This window comes from Abramis brama (assembly GCF_963993115.1).
Source record: "Abramis brama genome assembly, chromosome: 5".
Lineage (NCBI taxonomy): Eukaryota > Metazoa > Chordata > Actinopteri > Cypriniformes > Leuciscidae > Abramis > Abramis brama.
The window spans coordinates 14,933,349-14,961,027 of NC_139967.1; the positions used below are offsets into that span (position 1 = coordinate 14,933,349).

The 27,679-nt window shown below is 43.0% G+C and overlaps 2 protein-coding genes across 4 annotated transcripts in view; both read right to left on the bottom strand.

Annotated features, from left to right (window-relative positions):
• Nucleotides 1–27,679, bottom strand: part of osbp2b (oxysterol binding protein 2b) — a 90,772-nt gene that overhangs the window by 21,837 nt on the left and 41,256 nt on the right. The window contains exon 1 of one of the 3 annotated variants that reach the window (XM_084115335.1): nucleotides 9,148–9,461. The exons of the other annotated variants lie outside the window; for them this stretch is intronic. Within the exon in view, the coding sequence (XP_083971461.1) occupies nucleotides 9,148–9,361 (214 nt within the window). The 5' untranslated portion in view covers nucleotides 9,362–9,461. Of the gene's footprint in view, nucleotides 1–9,147; nucleotides 9,462–27,679 lie in introns of those variants that run through there. 3 annotated transcript variants of the gene reach the window in all.
• LOC311083638 (uncharacterized protein) lies at nucleotides 19,313–27,661 on the bottom strand. Its single transcript, XM_084115329.1, has 6 exons — nucleotides 27,479–27,661; nucleotides 23,885–25,949; nucleotides 23,541–23,618; nucleotides 23,339–23,395; nucleotides 22,758–22,817; nucleotides 19,313–19,835 (listed from the first exon to the last, which is right to left on the bottom strand). The coding sequence occupies exons 1-6, from the start codon at nucleotides 27,551–27,553 to the stop codon at nucleotides 19,621–19,623; spliced, it is 2,550 nt and encodes an 849-aa protein (XP_083971455.1). The 5' UTR covers nucleotides 27,554–27,661; the 3' UTR covers nucleotides 19,313–19,620.

The window sequence follows — 27,679 nt, forward strand, 5'->3', positions numbered from 1 at the left end:
ACCGAGATAAGTGTCTGCTCTGGATTAAGTTATGCGGTAGACCACAACACCAACTAAACGCAATTAAACAAGGATGTCTACATCTGTTCTAAGGTAAGTAAACAACGTATTTGAACGTTATCTTTAACATCTCTAACATAACGTTAGCCTAGCTTCTAGCTGCGTTGTAGCTGCGTAGCCAGACACAATATTGTGTTTTACACAAATATAAGTAGGCTAAACACTTTGCAGTTGTAATGATGTCCTGTATGAACAAAATGGAGTATGTTTTTATGTTTCCACTGTTCGATCGCGCCCGCGCCTCTCTCTCTCTCTGATACACACACTCATCCAGCATTGCAATCTTGACATCGCAGCCTGTTCATTATGCTGCGTTCACACCAAACGCAAATAGAGCGTCCAAAGCGAATAGGACGCGCGTATAAAGCGAGCGTTTGAAGCGAAATAGCACCAAACTATAACGTGTAAGTTACACTGTGACCTGTAAATCTTTGTCTGGAGCTGAAGCTTTTCATCGACCTTCTCAACAATGAAATTATTAATATAACCCTCCAATGTATAGTTAAGGCCCTTTTGGTGACTTCGAGATGATATATAATCTTTCTGTCTCCAAAAATCATCAATTGCCTCCTGTGAAATGTCTCCTACTGTGACAGCTGCCGCTATAGCGCCTGTTACCGAATGTGACTGTTTGTCCGAGTGAGTGGAGGGGGCGTGGTTTAGCCATAGGTCAATTTTGTCTCTAGTGTCTTTGGACAGCTCTTTGGTCTTGGCCATGTTAGTAGTTGGATTCTTACTGATTGTATGGGGTGGACAGGTGTCTTTATGCAGCTAACGACCTCAAACAGGTGCATCTAATTAAGGATAATAAATGGAGTGGAGGTGGACATTTTAAAGGCAGACTAACAGGTCTTTGAGGGTCAGAATTCTAGCTGATAGACAGGTGTTCAAATACTTATTTGCAGCTGTATCATACAAATAAATAGTTAAAAAATCATATATTGTGATTTCTGGATTTTTTTTTTTAGATTATGTCTCTCACAGTGGACATGCACCTACGATGACAATTTCAGACCCCTCCATGATGTCCAAGTGGGAGAACTTGCAAAATAGCAGGGTGTTCAAATACTTATTTTCCTCACTGTATATATAAACTATGTAAAATGGATTAAATGTGTACAAAAGCAAATTGCCAATTTACCTTACATTATATATATAACTCCAAATAATAAATAACCATATTTACAATAGAATACACCATTAATGTTTTTAGGTTATTGTTGTTGCATATTGTTTCAATCGTTATAAACTGTATACATTATATACTGCACAGTATGCAGTATAAAAGTAATCTCTTTCCCTTACTCTGAGGTTTAATCCTGAACGCACACACATACAGTACAGCCAGAAAACACACACACACACAGAATTCAGACACAGCTTTACATTAGAGTGGTTTTCACCCTGTCACCCTTTAGCTTTAGAAGAGCTGCTGATGAAGGTCTGAGGGTAATGTGCAGCTGGCACAGGGTAAATCTGCTGTATGCTGGAGATTACAGCTCATTTCCACAGCAGCTTCTCTGTCTGGAAAACATTCAGCAGAAGGACAAGATGGCTTGCTATTTTATAATACTTACAGGCCTTATCCAGCTGCAAGACACCAGTCATCATAGAGGTCTGTTCCTAGATATGTCACAGTTTTCAAGCACAACACACAAATATCTGTTTACAAAGAGTGACATTACAGAAAAAGGAGCTCGATACAAACCCATCTGGCACCTCCTGTCTGTATTTACAATCTAAAATCAGCTTAACATCAGATTAAAGAATTAACTCCCACATTAAATGGTACTTTAGTAACATTATCTTTGAGTACAACTAACCTTTTGACCATTACAAATTTCCCTAGTTCATGTATGCATGAAATATGAACATTAAACTATACTAAAGTATGATGTACAACCTACCAGCCTGTAATGATTTGGTAATACATCTGAGAAAGGAATTACTTCAGAATTAATAAATGTATAAGCTGGTTAACATGCTTCCAAATGTACTGTACTGATGCCACTGCCAACAATTCACATTCACATTGGATTTAAAACGGTTTTCAAGTTTTCTATTACAGAACTCAAAAGATTAAAAAGGATTTTAAGAACCCATGTAAGAAGTTGGGATAAACTCTGCCAGCTTTCACTGTAAGGTTACAAACAGAAGATGGTCAAACTGAGTGTCCTAGTGAAGCTAAACTTCTTGCAATGCCAAACAATTTTACTTCTTTGTGTGTGCCATTTTTGTCTTTATTGCATAGGACTGTCAAGGCTTCAGGAAGTAATGTGGGAGATATAATACAGACTATAATTTCAATTTAGAAAATGCAAAAATGTCCCTCCAATGTATATAAATTTATATAGTACACATGCCAAATAACTGCCCAGTCCTTTAAGAAAGCATTTGCATTTATTTAAAATGATTAAAATTGGATCGAAGGATGCAATCTCTTTTGCTTTTTGTCAATTTGAGTGATAAAAGCATGGCCAGCTCAGGTGGATGTGCTGCAGATGAAACATGATAATGCAGATATTATGTAGCACTGCAATGAGCAGAAGGCAGCGTTCAACTAACCCTGTATTAAACATACACAATTATGTAAATCACCTCCACAACAATCTATAGAGGCAGTGACATAATGGTTAGAGACTTGTAACCCGAAGGTTGCGGGTTCAAGTCTCAGTACCGGCAGTAAATGTAGGTGGGGGGAGTGATTGAAGAAAGAGCACTCTTTTCCACTCTCATTACCCACTACTGAGGTGCCCTTCAGCAAGGCACCTAACCCCCAATCGCTCCCTGGGCGCTGCAGCAAAATAAAAATAAAAACTCTGTGTGTGTGTGTTCACTACTAACTGCTGTGCATGTGCACTTGGATGGGTGAAATGCAGAGCACTAATTCAGAGTATGGGACACCATACTTGGCGTCACATCACCTTTCTTTACAGCAGCAGTTTTTGACAATCAAGATTTAGACAGAAGTAAATGACACAAAAAAAGGTGCATAAAAATAAATTGCGTTAACTTAAGGTTATTAATATAGTTGGACAGAATAGAAAAAACTGTCATACATGAACACTCAAAAGTGGGTTTTTGGAAAGATTCTTGCTGTAATTAAATTATAGCAGTGAGGTTGAATTCGTCTTGCCTGTGGGTAAAAGCTGTGCCTGGGCACTTCTGTTCTGTTTCTCAGATGTTAAAGGAGAAAACAGACAATGACTGGAGTGGCTGGGGTCTTTAAGAATAATCCAGCCTTCTTAAGTCATTTATCTGAATATATGTCATGGATGCTGGGTGCTCACGGCCAGTGCTGCATAATCTATGCAAGTGTCTTTCAATAAAAGCGTCTACTAAATGCATAAATGTCAATGTACTGAGAAAAAAACGGGTGCTGGTGTGGATTCTTTCTTGCTGTTGTTCCACAAGCAAGACTCAACATACCTCAAGTGGGATCAGATCCACTAATGATAATGAGAGAGTTCCACTACTAGACAGTCTCTGTCATATCATGACTGCCAAAAAGCAAAAATGTTTCCAAGACTTACTAGTCTTTCAATTAGGCTACTGGCTAGTGTTGCTGTGTATAACAAAAGTCACTATAAGTTTACTTAGAGCCAAGATTTTAGATACAGGCTCCACAAAATGAACAATAGTGTGTGTCTCTAAATAAAGGTTACTAATTCACTTGTTTATTTCTGTGTAGTTCGTACTGTAAAACTGTCTCATCATACTGTATGCCACCATAATAATTCATTTTCACCCTCATATGCAACTTACAATAGACTGACTCAATAGCAAGACTCAGCCTCCCTCAAGGCAATTCAGATCCATTAATGATAATGAGAAAGTGACACTAGACACATAATTGACACATTGGTAAACCTGAATAATGACTGTAATTTCAACTTTTAGTCATCAAACAATATTATTTACAGATCAGGTCCTGTTAGGATAGAAATCAAGGGCCAGGCCACAACTAATGTGCTCAGTAGAACTGTACTTTTCAAAAAATAAAATGATATATATAAAAGGTGTCACAACAAACTCCGTTAGGAGCTCAATTTACATCTGAGAACAGCAGCACATATGGAGCTAGAGAGATCTTTGTAAAAGACAAAGACAAACAAATTGGTTATACTGTTTGTCACTCAAAGGTGAGTATGGGCCCTATCTTGCACCCAGCGCAATTGACTTTGTACACTGACGCATGTATCATTCCTATTTTGCACCCGCGCAAAGCGCGCTTTTCCCTCCACAGAAGCACGTCGCTAAACTAGGGAATGAACTTGCGCTCCCTGGGCGGTTCAGCGCAAAAAAGGAGGCGTGTTCCGGCGCAAACGTTCCTTCATGCTATTTTGCAGGTTTAGAAAACAATTGCGCCACTAACCAGGAAAAAATAGTTTAAAGTCAGTGGCGCGTTGCGCATGTTATTCATATGCTATTTTAAGGGCGCATGCTTGGCCATAATCAATGTAGCGTGTGCACAACGCGCATACACTTTGATTCTCTCATCTACACAGAAGCAGCAGTTTTCATGTTTGCAAATCATACATTATTATTATGATAGATAGATAGATAGATAGATAGATAGATAGATAGATAGATAGATAGATAGATAGATAGATAGATAGACAATTTATTATAAAAGCATACATCTAGCTTACACATTTACCCAAATTATCATACACCTTTTTAACCGAAGTTAATTTAGGTGGGTTTCTCCATCCCCAACGTCCCTGACGAGAGCGTTGCTCTCCTTGGCTGTGAACCGCTCCTGGCGCGCGTCTGGCAAATCCGCCGTTATAATAGGAATCCGCTTTAGAGCAAAGCGCGTCTGCTCTTAAAGGGAATGTGAGATGACGCTCTGATTGGTTTATTTCACGTTACGCCCAAACCACACCTATGAATAATGAAGCTACTTCAGACCAACCCATTTTAGATTTGCGCCTGGCGCAAGAGTTATTTATTCCGCTGGGAAAATAGCAACAGCGCCAAGACCCGCCCACAAAGTTACTTGCGCTTTGCGCTTTGACACTTGCGTTTCAGATCGTTAAAATAGGGCCCAAGGTGGTAAAAATCATTTTAAAAGTGCTGCTGCTCCTGTCTGTGAAAGCTCTCAGGTCCTTGATATGCCACTTAGAATGAACGACAATAGAGCTGATTTATTGACAACAAAGCTTGGTATTGATTCCCATGGATTAGTCGATGCAGGAACTGCTATGGATCACCTTTACTTACTGCCGGAAACAGTAGTTTCCCAGTGAGAACAAACAGTGGTATAATGACAAGACAATTAACTAAATCACAGTCATTCTCTCTATAAATTACTAGTTTTGACTCTAAGCTGAGTATTAAAGTGTTAATGGTCACAAATAACCCTACAATTAACGGTTTAACGGCACAACAATGACAAAGACATAACATTGTTTCTGATGGAATTGTACAACCTGTATGGGCCAGATTCAATTCCTGAAAAGAATGTCCTTAAAAATAATTGTAGGATTACCTCAAACTTGTCTTAAATCCCCAAAGATAAGATGTTACTGTTAATTAATGTATTGGGTTGTTTCATATATTAAGTGTTACAACATAACACAGCTACATATAATACATATTATTACTAATAGGGATGCACAGAAGTTATCTGAATGACACCAATGATTGATAATGTGAACAATGATTGTTCATGATTCTGCATGACATGATTTTGAACAACAAAATTGAACAATACAAAAAGAAAAGTTAAAAAGGGACCTCGTTTTTAATTTTCAAATTATGACAATTTTCAGGCAGCATTCAGCACATACAGTATTATTATTATTTTAGGGCGTTCTCCCCAGGTTCTTTTCAATGGACTGTTTGCACTAATCTGAAGAGTAAAATGATTTGATCAAATGAACTAAATGCACTGAATCCCTTGCTGAAATGATCATCATTACTGCCATCATCTTACATGTCAAAACATCCAAACGACCCAGAAGCTAATGCTGTCTAATGAAGCAAAAAACATGGTTATTATTTAAATTGCAAAACAGAAGCCAAATATAACACATATACACTATTTTTGTTACAGTGTAGCTTAAGTTATTCTCTTTTAAACCAAAAATGTTTCTCAAACTGGCTAGTGGTTGCTGTGTATAACAAATGTCACTATACAATAAGTTTACTTATAATATATATCAAAATAAAAGCTGGTAAGTGGTGTTGTTTTCTAAAAACAAAGGTTATTGACTAAAAAAACTGGCTGCTGTATAACAGCATTATTGATTTTTGTGTGGAGGACATACAGGAGAAAAGGGCTTCATGTTCAGTTCAAAATTAGAGCAGAGACTGTGACAACTGTAAGTGAGGAACGGATCACATATCTACAGAACCGTATATGTACAGTCAGAGATTACCATCTGCATGCTTCTTTTGTACATATCAGTACAATAGTCACAGATGGACAGAGAGCTTTTGGGTCATCATGTCAAAACAGGGCATCACCGTCAGTCTTAAGAGGGTGAACATGCATGTTTGCATAGTCTCAAGATAGGTCATCGTATATGTGGAGGAAATAGATATCCTTCATTTCAATGTCACTCTGACCCACAACACTCTCACACACCCACAATGTAGAGCACAGTAACTCTTTTAGTTATTGCATAAATTATGCAATAACTGAAATACTCCACCATAAATAACCATACACAGAGAGAGGGGACAACAAGTAAATGACTAATAGAGTAATAGAACTAAAATCAGGAAATATGGCCCAGCCTCACTAAAAAGACTGTCCAGTTAATGCAAAAGTTAAAAGCCCAGTAATGAAAACTCTGTTATCTTTCTTTCTTCTGCAAAAGACAAAACATGTTTTAAAGAAACATTTGTAACCAAACAACATTGGTGCCCACTGACTTTCATTGTATGGACACTTTAAAAATATTTTTTGTCCTCTGCATAAGAAAGATGGAACGTTTGTTGGAACTGATGTTATGCGACTAAAATGTAATTTTTACTCTCGCGATAAGTCAAAATAAAAGAAAATGCTGTATTACTGTTATTACACATAAAGCTCTTTCTGATTATGCTATGTTAACCACTTGACAAAATAGTGTTGTCCAATTTACTTTTTGGGTACAAACATGTTACTTGTGGTAAATCAAGAAAACAAGAGATTTATACAATAAGACTAATGATTGGTTTTCTGTGAAAAAAAGTTATCCAAACAGCTGCTCACCTGTCTAATAAAACACACATTAAAGCGTCTTTGGTGTGTGTTCCATGGGGTGTGTCTCAATCAGCTCCCTAGTTCAGAAGTCAGGGCACTGATCATGGAGTCTGCCATTTTAAGGGCTGTCTCAATCGCAGAATCCTTCCAGTGCACTGAAACGTTCGCTCCCTAAAAGTCCCACAATGCACCGTGAAAACCAGGGAGCATGGATGCTCACTATGTTCACTTAACGGAAGATCTGAAGCACGAAACTTTAAATCACATGAGCAGAATCACTACACATAATGACACGCGATAGATGTTTTTAAAAATACAAACCATTATTTTATTATATTTCAGCATAAACATACCTTGTTAGACAGGAAATGAACATAATCCAGATAACATTTATAATTTATTTACGGCTGAAAGGTTGCACGTATGCGTATCAAAGCAAAGTATTTATCATAATGTACTTTAAAAAACATTTCAAGTAATGACAGAAAGATATCTGCTCTGCTGTTGTTCATAAACACCAGCAGTGATGTACAATGAGGACAATGTCACATCACCGGAAATAAGAGTCATCAGTGCCACAATGTGTAGTGAGACAGTGTCCTTTACTGTCCTTACCAGTGGCGAATTCGTGAACACAATATACTGGTTCACGAGCTCGGATGCTGATTGAGACGCACCCTTGGTCATACAGAAGGAAATCGAGGGTAACGCAGATATGATGTCATTGACAGGCGAAGCAATAACATGGAACGACACACTGGTTAAAATAGCTGATTTCTCTGGATTTAACATTGTTGGAAACATTTAGGATAATGTAAGTACACAAGTTAACAAAATATATAACATATAGTTGCTAGTGACTTACATAAAACGTACATATTGTGCATTTAAGCAGACAGCTAACATGTTAACATGTTTACCACTTGTGCTCATAATGATTACAATATAAGGATAATGTTACAATTTAAGGAAAATATTTTGAAGTTTTGCATGTCAATCCAGTCAAGATCCCTCGACTTTGTTACCCCATGGTTTATTCTGCATCGTATCACATTCTGTCTCCAGCACTAAGATCATACAGATTTCTGTCTAAATCTCTGGCATCTTAAATTAGACTTGAATTGACTGTTCATTTCCTCAAGCTCAAACTTGAGCTCCCTGTCAGCCAAAACCTGTCTGTGAATCTCAGTTCAGTACTGCTAAAGGTCTCACAGCTGCTGCACGAAGAGCTCAGGAATGATCCAAGACAACGACTGACTTGCATTGATCACACTGATGCAATTGAAGGGTCATGAAACATCATTCCCTTTATAACATAAGACCATAATCACTCATAATGTATCACGTTCTATGTACACCTTGTGCAGTACTATCTATTATGAACCAAGAATTTGATACAGATCACGTACAGTATGTGTAACAACTTACGTTTAAAAATCCATGTTTGAGGTATGAGAGCATGTCATTTTTTGTAGGACAAAATGTGCAAGTCTCTTCCAGTAATATTAACCACAAACCATATTTTATTCATAAATCAAAAACAAATATTTCAAAAACTTTTTCAAATTGACGTCAAGACTGAACAGCTATAGTGCTGTACTAAAGAAGAGCTCATTCACAATCCACAATACTGAAAGCAATATTTAAATCTACGCACAAACACAATTCAGAGACAGAGAGAGAGAGAAAGTAAAGCTCCACATGAAGTCAGGAGCATCATGCGCACACGTTACAGTGTGTTTGGACACGTCACTCAAACACTGGACATGAAAAGGAGGCGGGGGGAGGAAGTGCTGACCCCACACTCCCTTGCAAGAAGACCAGGAGAACAAAACACAGAGATTGATTACAGCAGAACACAGTTAAGAGTCGGTTTGCTCATATCCTACCTCTGAGGCAGGTGAGGTTCAGGAGATGACAGAACGAAGAGGAACGAGTCGGTGCCCGTACGAGAGCGAGAGGAGCAGGAGTATGCGATATAGATGAGGAAGTGTCATCTCTTCCTCCGGTGTGAGTGCACTGACCACGGCTGAAGCGGCTCAGACAGCCCGAGCTGCAGAAGGAGCGCACCGTTCCCGGCCCCCAGCATGCTCCACTCTTCATTCCACCACACTACAGGCCTGCCGCTCCTCTTTCCCTCCTCTCCGCTCCTCACACACTCACATACACTTGCTCAACCAACCGCTGCACAGGAAGTATGCCGGACTACTATATCAGCTGGTGAGCGCAGGGGGAAGCGGAGTCTTCTCATCCGGCATCACAGACGCGTACGCATACACACACGCTCGATGTCATGCTGCAAAGGAGCAAACACTTCTCTCTAGAGCCAGCACAATTATAGACCTCACCGGCCTTGATTTCACATCCTCGCTATCCCACTTCACCTTCAGGACGCGCACACACACACTCCGGTAGCGCAGCATATTGGCATTCCTCTCCTCGTGCACAGCTTAATGCAGTGTAGAGTAGGACAGAGTGAGGGGGAGGGAGGGATACTGTAGTCTGCAGTACACTGCTGTCTTGAACACACCTTCTGTCCTTGCTTTCGCATTCACACACCTCCTGCAATGACTATCCTGAGTTTAGTGACGAGAATAAGTAGATGTTTCTTCAACTACAGGCACATTTATGTCCTACGGGTTGATTTTCATTTGAGTAAAACTGAACAAATTTTAAGTTTATCGGTTTTGAAATGTAATAGTATTCATAATATTATTGTTTTTACTGTATTATTGATCAAATAAATGCAGCCTTGATGAGCATAAGAGACTTCTTTCAAAAACATAACAAAATCTTACTGCCCCCAAACTTAGTTGAAGAAACACCCAAGTAATAATCAAAGCAACATTGCTAATGTAACCGGTCCTACTTAAACTGGTCTTTCCAATGTGGTAAAGGGATCAGTCCCACGGTAAAGATGAGACCCACCTTAGGACCCCAGTAGTATGCCTGATCTAAAGCTGTTCTCACGATAACTTGCTGTAGCTAACGTGAGCTGTTTTAGCTTGATGTGGTAGCTTTATGTAGAATGCTAAATCCCGCTGCTATGTACAAGATAAGATAAAATCAGTTTATAAAAACATTTTAAGCAGGTAGTCCAGCAGTTTTCTGCCATCAAGTAATATATATATTTGTATAGCGCTTTTCACAGTAAACACAGCTTTACAGAAAGACAAAAAGCTATTGTATAGTAATTTAATTGTATATGTAAGCTAACTAAAAATAACACAATCTATTTCATTTCAAACACAATTTAATTTCACAATCTATAGCTTCGCTTACATACTAGTATATGAAATGTATAAGTTAAAAGACATTATTGGTCGTTATAACGTTGTAATAATAAAAGGGATTTTGTCTGATTTGTAACCAAGCACTACAGCGATTACCCATAAAAACGTGCTTTGAACCAATCGGATTGCTTGGGTCCTAAGGTGGGACTCATCTCTTCACCACACCGGTTTGGGAGGGCGCGCTAACAAGGACGCTAAAGACTGCAGTCTCTAGCGTCAGTCTCTAGGGTAAGTCACTAGTGCACCTCTTGAGGCCAGGGGAGTGAGGTTTACATGCACAGCAGCTACTAGCTTACTAGCTTACACCAACACTGCTGTCATTAAATACAAATTTTACAAAACACATTTTTTTAACATATTATCACAAGTGCTTAAAGGGATAGTTCACCCAAAAATGAAAATTCTGTCATCATTTACTCACCCTCAAGTTGTTCCAAACCTGTATGAGTTTCTTTGTTCTGCTGAACACAAAGGAAGATATTTGGAAAAATGTTTGTAATCAACAGATCTCGGTCCCCATTGACTTCCATAGTAGGAAAAAAATATATGGTAGTCAATGGGGACCGAGATCTGTTTGGTTACAAACATTCTTCCAAATATCTTCCTTTGTGTTCAGCAGATAAAAAGAAACTCATACAGGTTTGGAACAACTTGAGGGTGAGTAAATGATGACAGAATTTTCATTTTTGGGTAAACTATCCCTTTAACACAACTAACATTACTTTGTGTAAAAGCAACAACAACAACAACAAAAATAGAAACCTCAAATTCTCATTACAAACTCCTGAGAGGACGTCACTCTGTTCAGCCTCAGCAGGGCTCTGTGTCCGCTGCAGTGCTCTGACCGTTTAAAGCAGGGCAAGGTCACTGATGTGTTGAAACAACCACACACACACACACACACACACACACCAGAAGAGTCGTGTGCCACTGTGCAATACACAATTACTTCTGCTGAAACACAAAGTCACCTTCAGTAATGTGTGTGTGAACACGTATGGAATCCATCAGGCTCAATTCAAATGATCTACACTGACAAATACAACACAACATAGATGCCAGTGCACACGCCAAAAACATGCTCTCTCTCACACACACACACACACACATACTTGTTTTTGCTACGTCGTGGGGACTCCTGACTAGAAGGGTACACGTGGGGACACCAATTTCTAAATACAATAAAGCCATAATTTTTAATCAGAAGTGTCAGGGGGAATTTTTGAATCCTAAAAATCAACTTTTTTATCAGAAATTCTTAATTTTAGAAAGGTGAATATTTGTCTGGTTTTTCTATTCCGGTGGGGACCTGCCTATTGTGTCTTACCCCAAACCACCACCAAGGGGCACTATTATGAGTTAGCTGTAGGTTATCTAGTTTTAATACAAATTTAAATCTGTAACAGATTAACAATAAATATTAAGTTTAGATCATCATTAAAGAGTTGTTTAAAAGGGAGAATTGTCTATATTTTATATTTTTATGGATTTTTACTTTATTTTACAATTTACTAATTCCCATAAACTCTTGTATTTGAATAGACCATTTGTATGGATGTAAACAGTGACAACAGCCTAACCTCACTTCCTGTTTAACAGGAGTCTATTTTTCTTCAACTGAGAATCTGAAAAGGTCCACATTTTGATAAATAAGACAGTCATGTTGTATGACAAGCAGGAAATGTTCATGGGTATCATTGTTTGCTGAATAATGATCTGTGCATACTGGAATCAACTCTGAATTAAAACACGAGCACATGCTGGCATTCAACAGGGTTGCAAGATATATTGCTATTTGTGTTTTTTCTTATTCGTCATCCTAAAAATTTGTCACGCACAGAAACCTATGAAACCCAATGAGTGCGATGTGTATTAATGCGTTGCGGGATAATTCACAAAACAATACAAAAAGTTACCATACCCCAGCACTTAAGATAATTTTCAATAGTTCTAATCTGACATCGAAATTGTTTGACCCCTCTGATATCTGTCAGAGGGGCTCTCCAGTATGCTTCACACAAAATCAGCCCAACCAAACCCGCTCATCCTACCTGCCCGCCAGAGCCAGCAAGCGTCTGCCCAGTCGAGCCAGAGCCAGCAAGCGTCTGCCCAGTCGATATCACTCACGACGACTGCCCAGCCGAGACTGCTTACAGCGACAGCCCAGTAAAGCCCTCATCGCGGGTCCCGTCCAGCACAGAGCCTTTCACCGCTGGTCCCGTCCAGCACAGAGCCTTCATCGCTGGTCCCGTCCAGCACAGAGCCCTCTTCATCGCTGGTCCCGTCCAGCACAAAGCCCTCTTCATCGCTGGTCCCGTCCAGCACAGAGCCCTCTTCATCGCTGGTCCCGTCCAGCACAGAGCCCTCTTCATCGCTGGTCCCGTCCAGCACAGAGCCCTCTTCATCGCTGGTCCCGTCCAGCACAGAGCCTTCACCGCTGGTCCCGTCCAGCACAGAGCCCTCTTCATCGCTGGTCCCGTCCAGCACAGAGCCCTCTTCATCGCTGGTCCCGTCCAGCACAGAGCCTTCACCGCTGGTCCCGTCCAGCACAGAGCCCTCTTCATCGCTGGTCCCGTCCAGCACAGAGCCCTCTTCATCGCTGGTCCCGTCCAGCACAGAGCCTTCACCGCTGGTCCCGTCCAGCACAGAGCCCTCTTCATCGCTGGTCCCGTCCAGCACAGAGCCTTTCACCGCTGGTCCCGTCCAGCACAGAGCCTTCACCGCTGGTCCCGTCCAGCACAGAGCCCTCTTCATCGCTGGTCCCGTCCAGCACAGAGCCTTCACCGCTGGTCCCGTCCAGCACAGAGCCCTCTTCATCGCTGGTCCCGTCCAGCACAGAGCCCTCTTCATCGCTGGTCCCGTCCAGCGCAGAGCCTTCATCGCTGGTCCCGTCCAGCACAGAGCCCTCTTCATTGCTGGTCCCGTCCAGCACAGAGCCCTCTTCATCGCTGGTCCCGTCCAGCGCAGAGCCCTCTTCATCGCTGGTCCCGTCCAGCACAGAGCCCTCTTCATCGCTGGTCCCGTCCAGCACAGAGCCCTCTTCATCGCTGGTCCCGTCCAGCGCAGAGCCTTCATCGCTGGTCCCGTCCAGCACAGAGCCCTCTTCATCGCTGGTCCCGTCCAGCACAGAGCCCTCTTCATCGCTGGTCCCGTCCAGCGCAGAGCCCTCTTCATCGCTGGTCCCGTCCAGCGCAGAGCCCTCTTCACCGCTGGTCCCGTCCAGCACAGAGCCCTCTTCATCGCTGGTCCCGTCCAGCGCAGAGCCCTCTTCATCGCTGGTCCCGTCCAGCGCAGAGCCCTCTTCATCGCTGGTCCCGTCCAGCACAGAGCCCTCTTCACCGCTGGTCCCGTCCAGCACAGAGCCCTCTTCATCGCTGGTCCCGTCCAGCGCAGAGCCCTCTTCATCGCTGGTCCCGTCCAGCACAGAGCCCTCTTCACCGCTGGTCCCGTCCAGCACAAAGCCCTCTTCATCGCTGGTCCCGTCCAGCGCAGAGCCTTCACCGCTGGTCCCGTCCAGCACAAAGCCCTCTTCATCGCTGGTCCCGTCCAGCACAGAGCCCTCTTCACCGCTGGTCCCGTCCAGCACAGAGCCCTCTTCATCGCTGGTCCCGTCCAGCGCAGAGCCCTCTTCATCGCTGGTCCCGTCCAGCGCAGAGCCCTCTTCATCGCTGGTCCCGTCCAGCGCAGAGCCCTCTTCATCGCTGGTCCCGTCCAGCGCAGAGCCTTCATCGCTGGTCCCGTCCAGCGCAGAGCCTTCTCCGCTGGTCCCGTCCAGCACAGAGCCCTCTTCATCGCTGGTCCCGTCCAGCGCAGAGCCCTCTTCATCGCTGGTCCCGTCCAGCGCAGAGCCTTCACCGCTGGTCCCGTCCAGCACAGAGCCCTCTTCATCGCTGGTCCCGTCCAGCACAGAGCCCTCTTCACCGCTGGTCCCGTCCAGCACAGAGCCCTCTTCATCGCTGGTCCCGTCCAGCACAGAGCCCTCTTCATCGCTGGTCCCGTCCAGCACAGAGCCCTCTTCATCGCTGGTCCCGTCCAGCGCAGAGCCCTCTTCATCGCTGGTCCCGTCCAGCGCAGAGCCCTCTTCATCGCTGGTCCCGTCCAGCGCAGAGCCTTCATCGCTGGTCCCGTCCAGCGCAGAGCCTTCTCCGCTGGTCCCGTCCAGCACAGAGCCCTCTTCATCGCTGGTCCCGTCCAGCGCAGAGCCCTCTTCATCGCTGGTCCCGTCCAGCGCAGAGCCTTCACCGCTGGTCCCGTCCAGCACAGAGCCCTCTTCATCGCTGGTCCCGTCCAGCACAGAGCCCTCTTCACCGCTGGTCCCGTCCAGCACAGAGCCCTCTTCACCGCTGGTCCCGTCCAGCACAAAGCCCTCTTCATCGCTGGTCCCGTCCAGCACAGAGCCCTCTTCATCGCTGGTCCCGTCCAGCACAGAGCCCTCTTCACCGCTGGTCCCGTCCAGCACAAAGCCCTCTTCATCGCTGGTCCCGTCCAGCGCAGAGCCTTCACCGCTGGTCCCGTCCAGCACAAAGCCCTCTTCATCGCTGGTCCCGTCCAGCACAGAGCCCTCTTCATCGCTGGTCCCGTCCAGCACAGAGCCCTCTTCACCGCTGGTCCCGTCCAGCACAGAGCCCTCTTCATCGCTGGTCCCGTCCAGCACAGAGCCCTCTTCATCGCTGGTCCCGTCCAGCACAGAGCCCTCTTCATCGCTGGTCCCGTCCAGCACAGAGCCCTCTTCATCGCTGGTCCCGTCCAGCGCAGAGCCCTCTTCATCGCTGGTCCCGTCCAGCGCAGAGCCTTCACCGCTGGTCCCGTCCAGCGCAGAGCCCTCTTCATCGCTGGTCCCGTCCAGCACAGAGCCCTCTTCATCGCTGGTCCCGTCCAGCGCAGAGCCCTCTTCATCGCTGGTCCCGTCCAGCGCAGAGCCCTCTTCATCGCTGGTCCCGTCCAGCGCAGAGCCCTCTTCATCGCTGGTCCCGTCCAGCGCAGAGCCCTCTTCATCGCTGGTCCCGTCCAGCGCAGAGCCCTCTTCATCGCTGGTCCCGTCCAGCGCAGAGCCTTCACCGCTGGTCCCGTCCAGCACAAAGCCCTCTTCAACGCTGGTCCCGTCCAGCGCAGAGCCTTCATCGCTGGTCCCGTCCAGCACAGAGCCCTCTTCATCGCTGGTCCCGTCCAGCGCAAAGCCTTCACCGCTGGTCCCGTCCAGCGCAAAGCCCTCTTCATCGCTGGTCCCGTCCAGCACAAAGCCCTCTTCATCGCTGGTCCCGTCCAGCGCAAAGCCTTCACCGCTGGTCCCGTCCAGCACAAAGCCCTCTTCACCGCTGGTCCCGTCCAGCACAAAGCCCTCTTCATCGCTGGTCCCGTCCAGCACAGAGCCCTCTTCATCGCTGGTCCCGTCCAGCACAGAGCCCTCTTCATCGCTGGTCCCGTTCAGCGCAGAGCCCTCTTCATCGCTGGTCCCGTCCAGCGCAAAGCCCTCTTCATCGCTGGTCCCGTTCAGCGCAGAGCCCTCTTCATCGCTGGTCCCGTCCAGCACAAAGCCCTCTTCATCGCTGGTCCCGTCCAGCGCAGAGCCCTCTTCATCGCTGGTCCCGTTCAGCGCAGAGCCCTCTTCATCGCTGGTCCCGTCCAGCACAAAGCCCTCTTCATCGCTGGTCCCGTTCAGCGCAGAGCCCTCTTCATCGCTGGTCCCGTTCAGCGCAGAGCCCTCTTCATCTTCATCGCTGGTCCCGTCCAGCACAGAGCCCTCTTCATCGCTGGTCCCGTCCAGCACAGAGCCCTCTTCATCGCTGGTCCCGTTCAACGCAGAGCACCTCTTCATCGCTGGTCCCGTCCAGCACAAAGCCCTCTTCATCGCTGGTCCCGTCCAGCGCAGAGCCCTCTTCACCGCTGGTCCCGTCCAGCGCAGAGCCTTCACCGCTGGTCCCGTCCAGCACAGAGCCTTCATCAACATCTTCAATAAGCCTCCAACGCCATGGCCACCCGAAGGGTCCTCTTCACCATGGCCACCTCCTCAGCCTGCTTCACCATGGCCGCCCGAAGGGAGGTCTCCGCCAGGACCGCCCGAGAGGTGGTCTCCTACTCCGCCATGGCCCCCTGACCAGTCTGCTCCGCCACGGCCGTCTGGACCATCCTTGAGTCCGTCCATTCTACACCCGGTCCACCTCCCCATCACGGACTCCAGGATGCCCACCCCCCCTCCCGCGTTTCTCCTGCTTTCGGGGCGGGTCGCGCCTTGCGGGAGGGGGGAGTAATGTCACATCCACCATCTGTCTTCCTCATCTATGTGTGCACTACACTTCCCATCATCCTCCTTGGCACACCTGCACTCTATCAGCCATCATCATCATCACCTGCACTCCCTCGTTAACAAGCCCTATACATTTACATTTACATTTAGTCATTTAGCAGACGCTTTTATCCAAAGCGACTTACAAATTAGGACTAAATTAAGCGAGCCATCATGAGGAGGCAAAAACAATGCAAGAAGTGCTCAAAACACAAAGTTCAGGCATTATTCAGAGTAGCATAAGCCCGATAAGTGAGGTTTTAAAGGGAAAGGGAAGGTTAGGGATGTAGACTCGTAGGAGTGAGTGAAAGTAGGAGGGAGCTGAGCCTGTGATAGATCTGTAAGCAAGCGTCAATGCCTTGAACTTGATGCGAGCAGTGAGTGGTAGCCAGTGCAGAGAGATGAACAGAGGAGTGACGTGGGCCCTTTTGGGCTCTTTGAAGACAAGACGAGCTGCAGCGTTCTGGATCATTTGCAGAGGTTTAGTTGCACATGATGGAAGTCCGGCCAGAAGAGCACTGCAGTAGTCAAGCCTAGAGATGACCAGGGCCTGGACGAGAAGTTGTGTTGCATGCTCAGTTAGGAAAGGCCTGATCTTCCTGATGTTGTGCAGTGCAAACCTGCATGATCGAGCTGTCTTTGAAATGTGATCTGTGAAGGTCAGCTGGTCATCAAACGTTACTCCAAGATTTCTGACAGACCTTGATGGGGTGATTGATGATGAATCTAGCTGGATAGTGAAGTTGTGCTGTAGAGACGGATTGGCAGGGAGGACGAGAAGCTCAGTCTTTGCCAGGTTGAGCTGCAAGTGATGTTCCTTCATCCATGTCGAGATGTCCGCCAGACAGCTTGAGATCCGTGCAGCTACTGTGGGATCATCTGGTTGAAATGAGAGTAAGAGCTGCGTGTCATCAGCATAGCAGTGGTAGGAGAAACCGTGTGCTTGTATGATATGTCCCAGTGATGTGGTGTAGATGGAGAAGAGCAAGGGTCCAAGAATTGAACCCTGAGGAACCCCTGTGGTCAGCTGATGTGCTCTGGATACCTCGCCTCTCCATGCAACCCTGAAGGACCGACCTGTGAGATAGGACTCAAACCAGTGGAGGGAAGTTCCTGTGATGCCCAGTGATGAGAGGCTGGACATAAGGATCTGATGATTCACTGTGTCGAAGGCAGCAGACAGATCCAGGAGATCCAGGATCCAGATCCATATATTCAGCACTCTCCCTTCACTCCTCGTCTGGTCTCGTCTATACATGTTAATACAAGACACAAAGGGCCCTATCTTGCACCCAGCGCAATTGACTTTGTACACCGACGCATGTATCATTCCTATTTTGCACCCGCGCAAAGCGCGCTTTTCCCTCCACAGAAGCACGTCGCTAAACTAGGGAATGAACTTGCGCTCCCTGGGCGGTTCAGCGCAAAAAAGGAGGCGTGTTCCGGCGCAAACGTTCCTTCATGCTATTTTGCAGGTTTAGAAAACAATTGCGCCACTAACCAGGAAAAAATAGTTTAAAGTCAGTGGCGCGTTGCGCATGTTATTCATATGCTATTGTAAGGGTGCATGCTTGGCCATAATCAATGTAGCGTGTGCACAACGCGCATACACTTTGATTCTCTCATCTACACAGAAGCAGCAGTTTTCATTTTTGCAAATCATACATTATTACGATAGATAGATAGATAGATAGATAGACAATTTATTATAAAAGCATACATCTAGCTTACACATTTACCCAAATTATCATACGCCTTTTTAACCGAAGTTAATTTGGGCGGGTTTCTCCATCCCCAACATCCCTGACGAGAGCGTCGCTCTCCTTGGCTGTGAACCGCGCCTGGCGCGCGTCTGGCAAATCCGCCGTTATGATAGGAATCCGCTTTAGATCAAGCGCGCCTGCTCTTAAAGGGAATGTGAGATGACGCTCTGATTGGTTTATTTCACGTTACGCCCAAACCACACCTATGAATAATGAAGCTCTTCAGACCAACCCATTTTAGATTTGCGCCTGGCGCAAGAGTCATTTATTCCGCCGGGAAAATAGCAACAGCGCCAAGACCCGCCCACAAAGTTACTTGCGCTTTGCGCTTTGACACTTGCGTTTCAGATCGTTAAAATAGGGCCCAAAGACTCCTTTCCTACAAGACTTTACCTACCTGCATACTCACCGTTGATCCCGATCCTCTTCAGCCAGTCTTCATTCTGTCATCAGAAATTTCATCATCTTCATCTGGATAAGAAAGAGAGAGAGACTTGGTTACCATTCAGTTAAGCTTCATCTGATTCTCTACTTCCTGTTTTACTCACCATTCACGCTGTGTCCGATCCATTCTGCTATTAAAATATCAAACTTACCATCTTGCCTGCTTCGTTTGTACGAAACCTGACACAAAGTGAGGTCGTATATTTTTTAATGTGCGAGAATTTTGGACTCAGTGTGTAAGGACTTTAAGCTGTCTTTTTTTTAAATCCTTAAACTCAACACAAAACTATCTGTCTGTATTATCTATCAATCTGTCATCTGTATGTCTTTATATCTGTCTGTCTATCCATCTATCTATCCAAGTTTTTTTTTTGTTTTTATGCAAATGTGCCACAGTTTTGGACCACACTTCCCCAAGAAAAGTTTGAAAATTTGGGTAATTACAACAAAAACAAGAATCTACGATTTCTTAATGCTCTTGAACATTTATTTAACTTGTGTTTTGAAACACATTTTGAACATCGTGTTGCCTTCAACAAACAGGAAGAAGAGAAACATCTAGCTAAAGGACCTTTTCTTCTACATTTTTCGCTTTAAGGCATCAATACGATTCTTAACATAAAATTTCACCCCCTCCCAACTTCTCCCCCGAAGTGCCGCTGGTGACCTTTCAATGCACTCCATGCACTGGGCTTTACCAGGAACCTTTCCAGAGTGGATGTAGTCCATCAGAGTTTTTTCCACAGCCTGGATCTCTTCTTTAGACCACTTTCTCCGTGGGTTTTGTGAAGATGCTGAATAAAATAAAAATAAATATTAGTAATTGTGATTGGGATAAAAGTAATTGTTATCCCACACGACATGAACGTGAATAACATATAAAATAAATACATGATCTTCAGTTTTTCTCTCATTGTTTTACAGTTTTATACATACGTTTTTGCTAAAATCTAGTTAGCATGGTTGAAAATCTGTAAATTATGGCACATGTTTGCAAGCATGATACCTAGTAACAATATAAACAGTGATACTTTATTAAAAAGGACTATTTTGACAAAAATATTGCTGGTAATTTAGTCACTATCTAAAATGTGTAATGGACCTGGGCCGAAAATGGACCAAGCCAAAAATGACAAAATATTTAGGTTTTATTGGTCATAACCATAAATACTGCTTGGGAAATTGAAGTACATTTGTACAGGATGACCTTTTCCTTTTCTTTTCTTTTCTTTACATGTTTAAGCCTTTAGAAACGAAACATTTACGATATAGGACCTAATTAAAGCTGCACATAACGGGAGGGGTTTACCCATGCTTAAATTATATTGGCCCACGGTGAACAACGGCAACAGATCTTAAAAAACACAATTATAAGGATTTTGCTTGGAAATGAAAATATAGTTTCATATATTTATGATCAATATATTATATGGTGTAAATATACGGAAAATATTTGTTATATTTTACAATATATTGAATAATACACAAGGAATTGCCACTTTTCATTTATAAAAAATATATTAATAATAATATATTTAATATATATAATATATTTACACTGTAAAATGTCATTAATTGAGTGTACTTCAAAAGCATGAGGAACACGATTTCCTTACATTTCTTAAGGGTGTTTTAATCAAAGTTGTAAGTTGCTAGTACAAAGACTTAAGAGTGTTGGGACAATGATAGACTTTGTATTTATTTCTATTTATTAAACTGTAAATACGTTGTGCATGTCTGAAACTTCACTGAATAAATGCATTTAAAAAAGAATAACTCCAATAGAGTTACATAGTTTTTAGATAAAGCAACATGCAGCATATTCTCAATGTTTCTTGCTCTTCTGCTGGACTGAAGCACAGGCTCTGTTCTTCAGCACAATGGTGACCCACGAAACTCAGACAACACAAACCTTTTAAATCCCAACAGAACAAAACACTAACAGATCTCTGAAGATCTCAGCAGAGGAGGGTTAAACGGCTCCACAAACAGCATTACCAGCTTTACTTATTACTAACCAGACTGACTTGATTTCTGTCAGACGTCTACACAAGTTCTTATTGAGAAATTAACATTTAGATTTAGATTTAGATGTTGATGATTTATTGAAAATAATATAATATTAGTCACCAGATTGTGATCCGTGTTTGCTTTAGTTGGGCTCTCGACTTTATAACATTATAACATCAGCAGAAGAACAAGAAATTGAGAATATGCTGCATGTTGCTTTATTTAAAATGCAGAAATCTATTGAAGTGATTTCTATTAACTTCTATGTTAAGTTTTCTATGTTTTTTTGTATTTATTCAGTAAAGTTTCAGTGAAATAAATACAAATAAATGCACAAAGTCATTGTCCCGACACTCTTTTGTATGTTTTTCTATTACAAACTTTCAAATTTGATTAAAACGCCCATGAAATTTAAGGAAATTCATAAATGTTTTCCACGTTTTCGAAGTACACTCAATTTTACAGTGTAAATACATTGTGAATACATTTTTTTAAGTATATTTACACCATATACTGATCATAATATATTGATCATAAATATTGGAAATATATTTTCATTCTGTCTAGTCTCGAGCCTGAATTCTCAGACAGTTCTGTCCAATACAACACTTGCAGATTAAGAAATGGTCCGTAAAAAGTCGCTGTATGGAGAGAAGTAGCCAGTAAAATAAGCACTTCCTCCACTTTGGATCTGCCATGCTGCTGTTACAAAACTCCAGCACAGATCACTGAGATAGAGACACTTTCTACTTTTCACCAAATTTGACCTCCACATGAAATTTAAAGGGTTAGTTCACCCAAAAATGAAACTTCTGTCATTAATTACTCTCCCTACTGTCGTTCCAAACCTGTTAGACCTTAGTTTATCTGCGAAACACAAATGAAGATATTTTTGACGAAATACGAGAGGATTCTGTCCTTCCATAGGCAGCAACATCATTACAACTTTCAAGGCCCAAAAAGGAAGTAAAGACATTGTTAAATAGTCCATGTGAATACAGTGGTTCAACCTTAAAGTTATGAAGCGATGAGAAAACCTTTTGTGCACAACCTTCTTCTCTTCCACATCCTTTTCCTACGCTATTCACGTAGTGTAAACAGTGCAGCGCTTCCTGATCCTACATCAGAACGCTCCTGTGTCAGCATCACACGCATGTGTCGTAGAGCTCACATGACCAGCGTCGGCCAATGGTGAGCCGGTGTTCTGACGTAGAACCCGGAAGCGCTGCACTGTTTACACTATGTCAACAGAGTAGGAGAATGACGTGGAAGAGAAAAAATCGTTGAATTAAGTCGTTATTTTTGTTTGGTTTGTGCGCACAAAAAGTATTCGCTTAATAACATTAAGGTTGAACAACTGTAGTCACATGGACTATTTTAATGATGTCTTTACTAACTTTCTGGGCCTTGAAAGTTGCAATGACGTTGTTGCATATGGATGGATCAGAATCCTCTTAGATTTCGTCAAAAATAACTTCATTTGTGTTTCGAAGATGAACAAATGTCTTACGGGTTTGGAAAGACATTAGGGAGAGTAATTAATGACAGAATTCTCATTTTTGGGTGAACTAACCCTTTAAGGGAACTCTGTTGTCAATATAAATGGGTCTCTTTGTAGATTCCAATTAAAATGACTTAATTCTGACTGAACTTTCACAAAAAATGGAATGTGTGACATTTCATAAGACATTTGAAAAACAGCTTACCCTTTGTTGTGTGTGGTTTGTCCAAGTCCTTGCCAATTGGCTGCAGTTCTTTATCCTTGCCTGTTATAAAACATATGTGCACAACTGAGAAGACTTTATATATAGGTAATATACAGTAATGGCACAGAATGCTGACTAAATGGATACCAGTAATTGTGCCACGCATCTAATTTACCAAATATATTGGGGTTTATTTGGTTTTGTTCTTATGAAACTGTGTTTTTAACTGTTAGAGCAGGGGATTGTTTTATACTTTTGAACAAAAGATCAAAAGCTGAAACAACAAAAATGTCTTTTCACTTCCTTCTCTTCTCAGATTAACCAATAATGCCAATATTAGCAAGGGGCACTGTGTGCAATTAAGTACTCTTTTTTTCTGTTGGTACACAGACTAAATTATACTATTTTCAGAAAAATGTATAAGAGAAAATTATACAAAATTATCTTAAGAATATATATTATCTAGGATATAAAAAAATAAAAGCAAGTGAAAATATGCAAATCATAAAGCACTGGTTCTTTAAAAGTAAAACAATATCAGAAGTCTTCATAATCCTCCTGTTTAATTTAAATCGTATTACCTTTGGATGGTTGTTGATTGTGTTGTTCAACTTCATTAGTGGACTCCATTGATTTGTCTGGACACATAATAGCTCTCTTTTAGTAAAAGAATATTCAACAAGCACTCCTAAATATCAGTAAACACACTCAAATTGTTCTTCCAGTAATATTCAAGCCTTTTCTAGCTTTCCCATCATTCCCTTTCAGTAGCTGACTACATACCTGCTGAATCTGAAGGTGAAGGACCATTTCCAGTCTCATTTTCAGAGTCTGATCCATCACTGTCCATCAGTACTCTCTCTATAAAACACAGTAAACATACAGGTAAAATTAATAAGTAGCGAACAAAATATTTTTTAAACAGCTTCATTCAACCAATGTCTATAACCAACAATGGAGTTCCAGCTGATCATAACATGGCATTTGATAATTTTCAATCTGCTAGTTTATTTAAATCAATCAATTGAACATTTCATTGGCATTTGACAAAAAAAATAAAAAATAATAATCTATGGAAGAATATGTGTAAATGAATTTACTTAGTTATTAACTCAGGCCTGTTTTACCTTGTGGATCAATCTGGATCTCATCAAGATTCCTTCCTTTGAACTCAGATAGCTGTCCTCGTTCCATGGCCATAAGAACCTTACTTATTTTGGCAAGCTGTAATGTGCCTTCGGGTAACCTATAATACTGCCGATGGACTCGGATGTCATGTCCGAGGAAGTCAGCGAGGTCATCCATTTCATTGTCCTTTAAGTTGAGCACCTTGGACATAGTGGCCATGTGCTTTCTCAGTTTCGTGGAGGATAATGCCTCTGGGTGTTTTGCTCCACAGCTTTGAGCAATCTTACGAATAACATCTGATCCTCTGAAGTGACTGAGTGCTTGAGGTCTTCCAAACATGAACACATTCTCATCGGGAACTTCACAGTTACGGCGAGTCTTGACAAGTAGCTCCATCGATGTCAGCATATCCGGTGTGAGAAGAATGGGGACCTTTCGTCCTCGTTTGCCTCTTATCTCAATTCTTTGGAAGTGCTTACAAAGTTTCTTCTCAAGGTCTGACAAAGCAAGCTCTACATCTGGATGAGTCAACGAGGTATCCCTCAGTGTAAAAGCAATAAGGGACATCTTGGATACTTCTCCTTCTCTTCTACGATTAAAAAGTATTACCTGACAAAGTGTCATTTTTGCAAGGTTTGCCCAGTTCTTGTTACTTGGTTCTTCCTCAAGTTTTGTTTGGTACTCCTTACTCTGTCTGTCAAGATACTGGTGCATTTTTTTCACATCTTCAGCAAAGGGAAGGAGTTGCGGAGAGTTCCATTTTGCCTCACTCAAATTTCGGAGGGCTTGGGATGACACACACTCACTCCATTTAGTGTTACAGATTTGTTTGAAGGCCTGCACATTGTTAAGAGCATTCTTATCGCCTGACATCATTGCCTCACATTCAATAATGTTGGCCAATTTCTTGAGGTTGTGCCCTAACTTTAGTGCTAAAGATGGTGCTTTGAATGTGTTAGTTTCATCATTCAAACCAGACACACTTTGAACTGCTTCGATCACATGAGGAAAATTAGCGGGTACAAAGAAGTCTGACACCTCCTTCAACTTGCCAGTCTCTTTTCCTTGGAGAACTAGTCGCCCTGTCTCGCGCATCTTTTGCCTGATATATTCATGCTTTGTGACATCATGGCCATGCTTATTAAAGAGATGTTGCCCTAATTTTAATATGATTTTCTCTTTGCGGACAACATCTGTTATCTTATCCTCATGCATTTCAAGCACCATTTTCCAAAATCGTGCATTCACACTCTCTGGAACTGGTTCAGTATACGAGCAAAGGGCCTGAACTCTAGTTTTTCCTGGCTTCATTCCTTTGACTTTTTTGCTAAGATGGCATCTCTGCATGTGCCTCCATAATGATTTCCTCTTTAGGTAGGCCTCACAGTTTACACAGTGCAAGTAATCACTTGCTGTTACTGGTGAAATGGATTGCTGTCGGGGTATCACCAGTCCTTCTCCTTCTTTAAGCACCCGAGTATTATGACAACGGTTCCCTTTATTTCTCAATAAACTCAGCTGTAATCGTCGCTCTTTAGACCCTTTCGGAAATGCAACTGCTCTTGCCACCTCTGGCTTATCTTTGTGCTTTGATACCAAATGGCGAGCCATTTTACTGAATGGTTTAGAGCAGAACAAGCAGAAGTACTTTTTGTTGTATAGTCTGCCACCATCTGTTTTTTTCTTCAGCATCATGACCTTCACATTAGAAGTATCAGGTGAAGAGGATTGGCCGCTGATATGCTCATCCGATGAAGAGGAGTCGCCGCTGTCATGTTCGTCACATAAAGAGGATTGTCCGGTGTCATTTTCAACAGATGAAGAGGATTCTTTGGTTCCACTGGTAGCCGAGGAACTAGAACGTGTCACACACTTTCTTTTACATGGTTTAGATCTTGATGTTTTTGACTGAACCTTTCTTCTCTTTTGCTGTTTGACATCTTTTGCTAAACTCTCTTCCTTTGCTGACCTGTCACTCTCTGATTGATCCTCTGTGTCCGGTATATACTCGCTGAACTCTGAACTTGATTCTTCTGTTTCATATCCAAGCATTTTCCTTTTAGGCTGTGAATAAAACGTATGAGTTAGAAGTCTTGATCAGGAATGCCAAGACAAACACCATACTGCAATTATAAATGTCTGTCCAAAGTGAAACATTCAGTGTGCAGATTTTATAAATGACAATGCAACTATAAATTTCCAGGCTGTAGTGGCAATACTAGTAGTAGTGGCATTAGCAATGCATGAATATAGCAAAAAATCATAACCATTGAGTCGAGTCATTGCTGATAGAGATATATGTCAAGAAATGTCAAGAGATATATGTCAAGAAATCTATGTAAAGAAACATAAGATTATAATATGAACAAAAGAAAAAGATTGCAAAACAGGTTTCTCATTTGCTCTGCATTCAGATATTATTGCCGCTTTTTTCGCAGAGACTCATAGCACGAGCGTGATCATCTGATGAGTGAATAACTGTTTCTTCTGACAGTCATCTAAGAATGGGGGGAGGTGGGCGGGTTGGATGAGCATCCCTATTGGACGAATCTATTGGTAATGACCATGAGCACAGTCTGTATTTGTATTAAGGCAGGCAAGAACCTGAGAGGTCTGATGATTCACCAAACACCGGTGGCATGCTTGAGGAAGGGACAAGTGGAGCAATGCCGTAGCAAGCAGTTCAAGTTTCATGGTGCCGACTACAGAACCTGGTCAGACGGAGGAGGACTCCCCCATAACCTCCATGCAACATGAGTCCCTATACAAAGCAGAAAGTCTGAACAGCGTCAGGTTAAGTGACCTGCCGCTAAGTAAAAGGAGAGCCTTTAGTTGGATGAGGATGTAGAGGATATCCTGGAGAAGACATCGAGGGGCAATGGGAAACTCCAGACTATGTGCACACTCATAATGAACATAGGCACAGAATGTTTCAGTGTCATTGAAGAACAGGTCAAAAGTGATCTAGCTAAACCTATTAGAAGTATCTCCTCAGGGAGGACTGCTCACCACAGCACAGGACTGGCAGCGCCAGGTTGACCTAGGAAGGCAGCTTCAGTTCCCAGAGAACATTGCAAATCACACGGCTCCGCCCAAACATGGTGTTGACATCGGTAGCGAAACCAAGTGGTTTTGATAGAACTAACTGTCCACTAAAGACAGGACTGAGGAAGCCAGCGAGTTAAAAAAGGCAAAATATGAAGAGCTCGTCTCAGTGTGTTGGAGCAATGGCTGGAGATCTCAGTGCGAGCCAGTTGAAGTTGGATGTCAGAGCTTTGCTGGGAAATGAGTTCAGCAAACTCTAAAACTATCAAGAACATTCATGAGGCTTCTGAAGAGGCCTTGCAATGGGCGGATCTGTGGCTTTATTTTGGGGAACCCTGTGGCTCACTGTCTAGGGTGCAGACTGAGCACTGAGACCTGGGCTCAAAATCTATGTGTGGGCCAACTGCTGACTAGAAGGGCCTGCTGACTGAAAACGGCAAGCTCAATGTTATGATGTTGAAAAATGCCCCAAAGTTCACTTGTTTTACGAACATAAGAATGACCTAGCAACCGAAGGTATATAAACGAAAGCATTTAATACAACTAACCTTTGTTTTCATGCTCTGATGTAAAAACATGGTCTTCTCCCGTTCATCATTTACAGTTTTTGTGTGCGCCTTCATGTAGCGTTCTTCACAAGCACTGTGATGTGCTTTTAATTTCTGGAGGTGACTCAAGTGACAGCTTTGAACCTACAAAACAATCAAACAAAAAGGTTTTTTGGAAGGTTTTCTTTTTCCATTTATGCC

What these genes read in the sequence shown, in the direction of transcription:
- LOC311083638 (XM_084115329.1), bottom strand. Translation starts at nt 27,553, where the DNA reads ATGAAGGCGCACACAAAAACTGTAAATGATGAACGGGAGAAGACCATG. An exon ending in ATCAGAGCATGAAAACAAAG is followed by an intron (nt 25,950 to 27,478) that starts GTTAGTTGTATT and finishes TTTTATTCACAG; the next exon opens with CCTAAAAGGAAAATGCTTGG. An exon ending in CAAACCACACACAACAAAGG is followed by an intron (nt 19,836 to 22,757) that starts GTAAGCTGTTTT and finishes TATTTTATTCAG; the next exon opens with CATCTTCACAAAACCCACGG.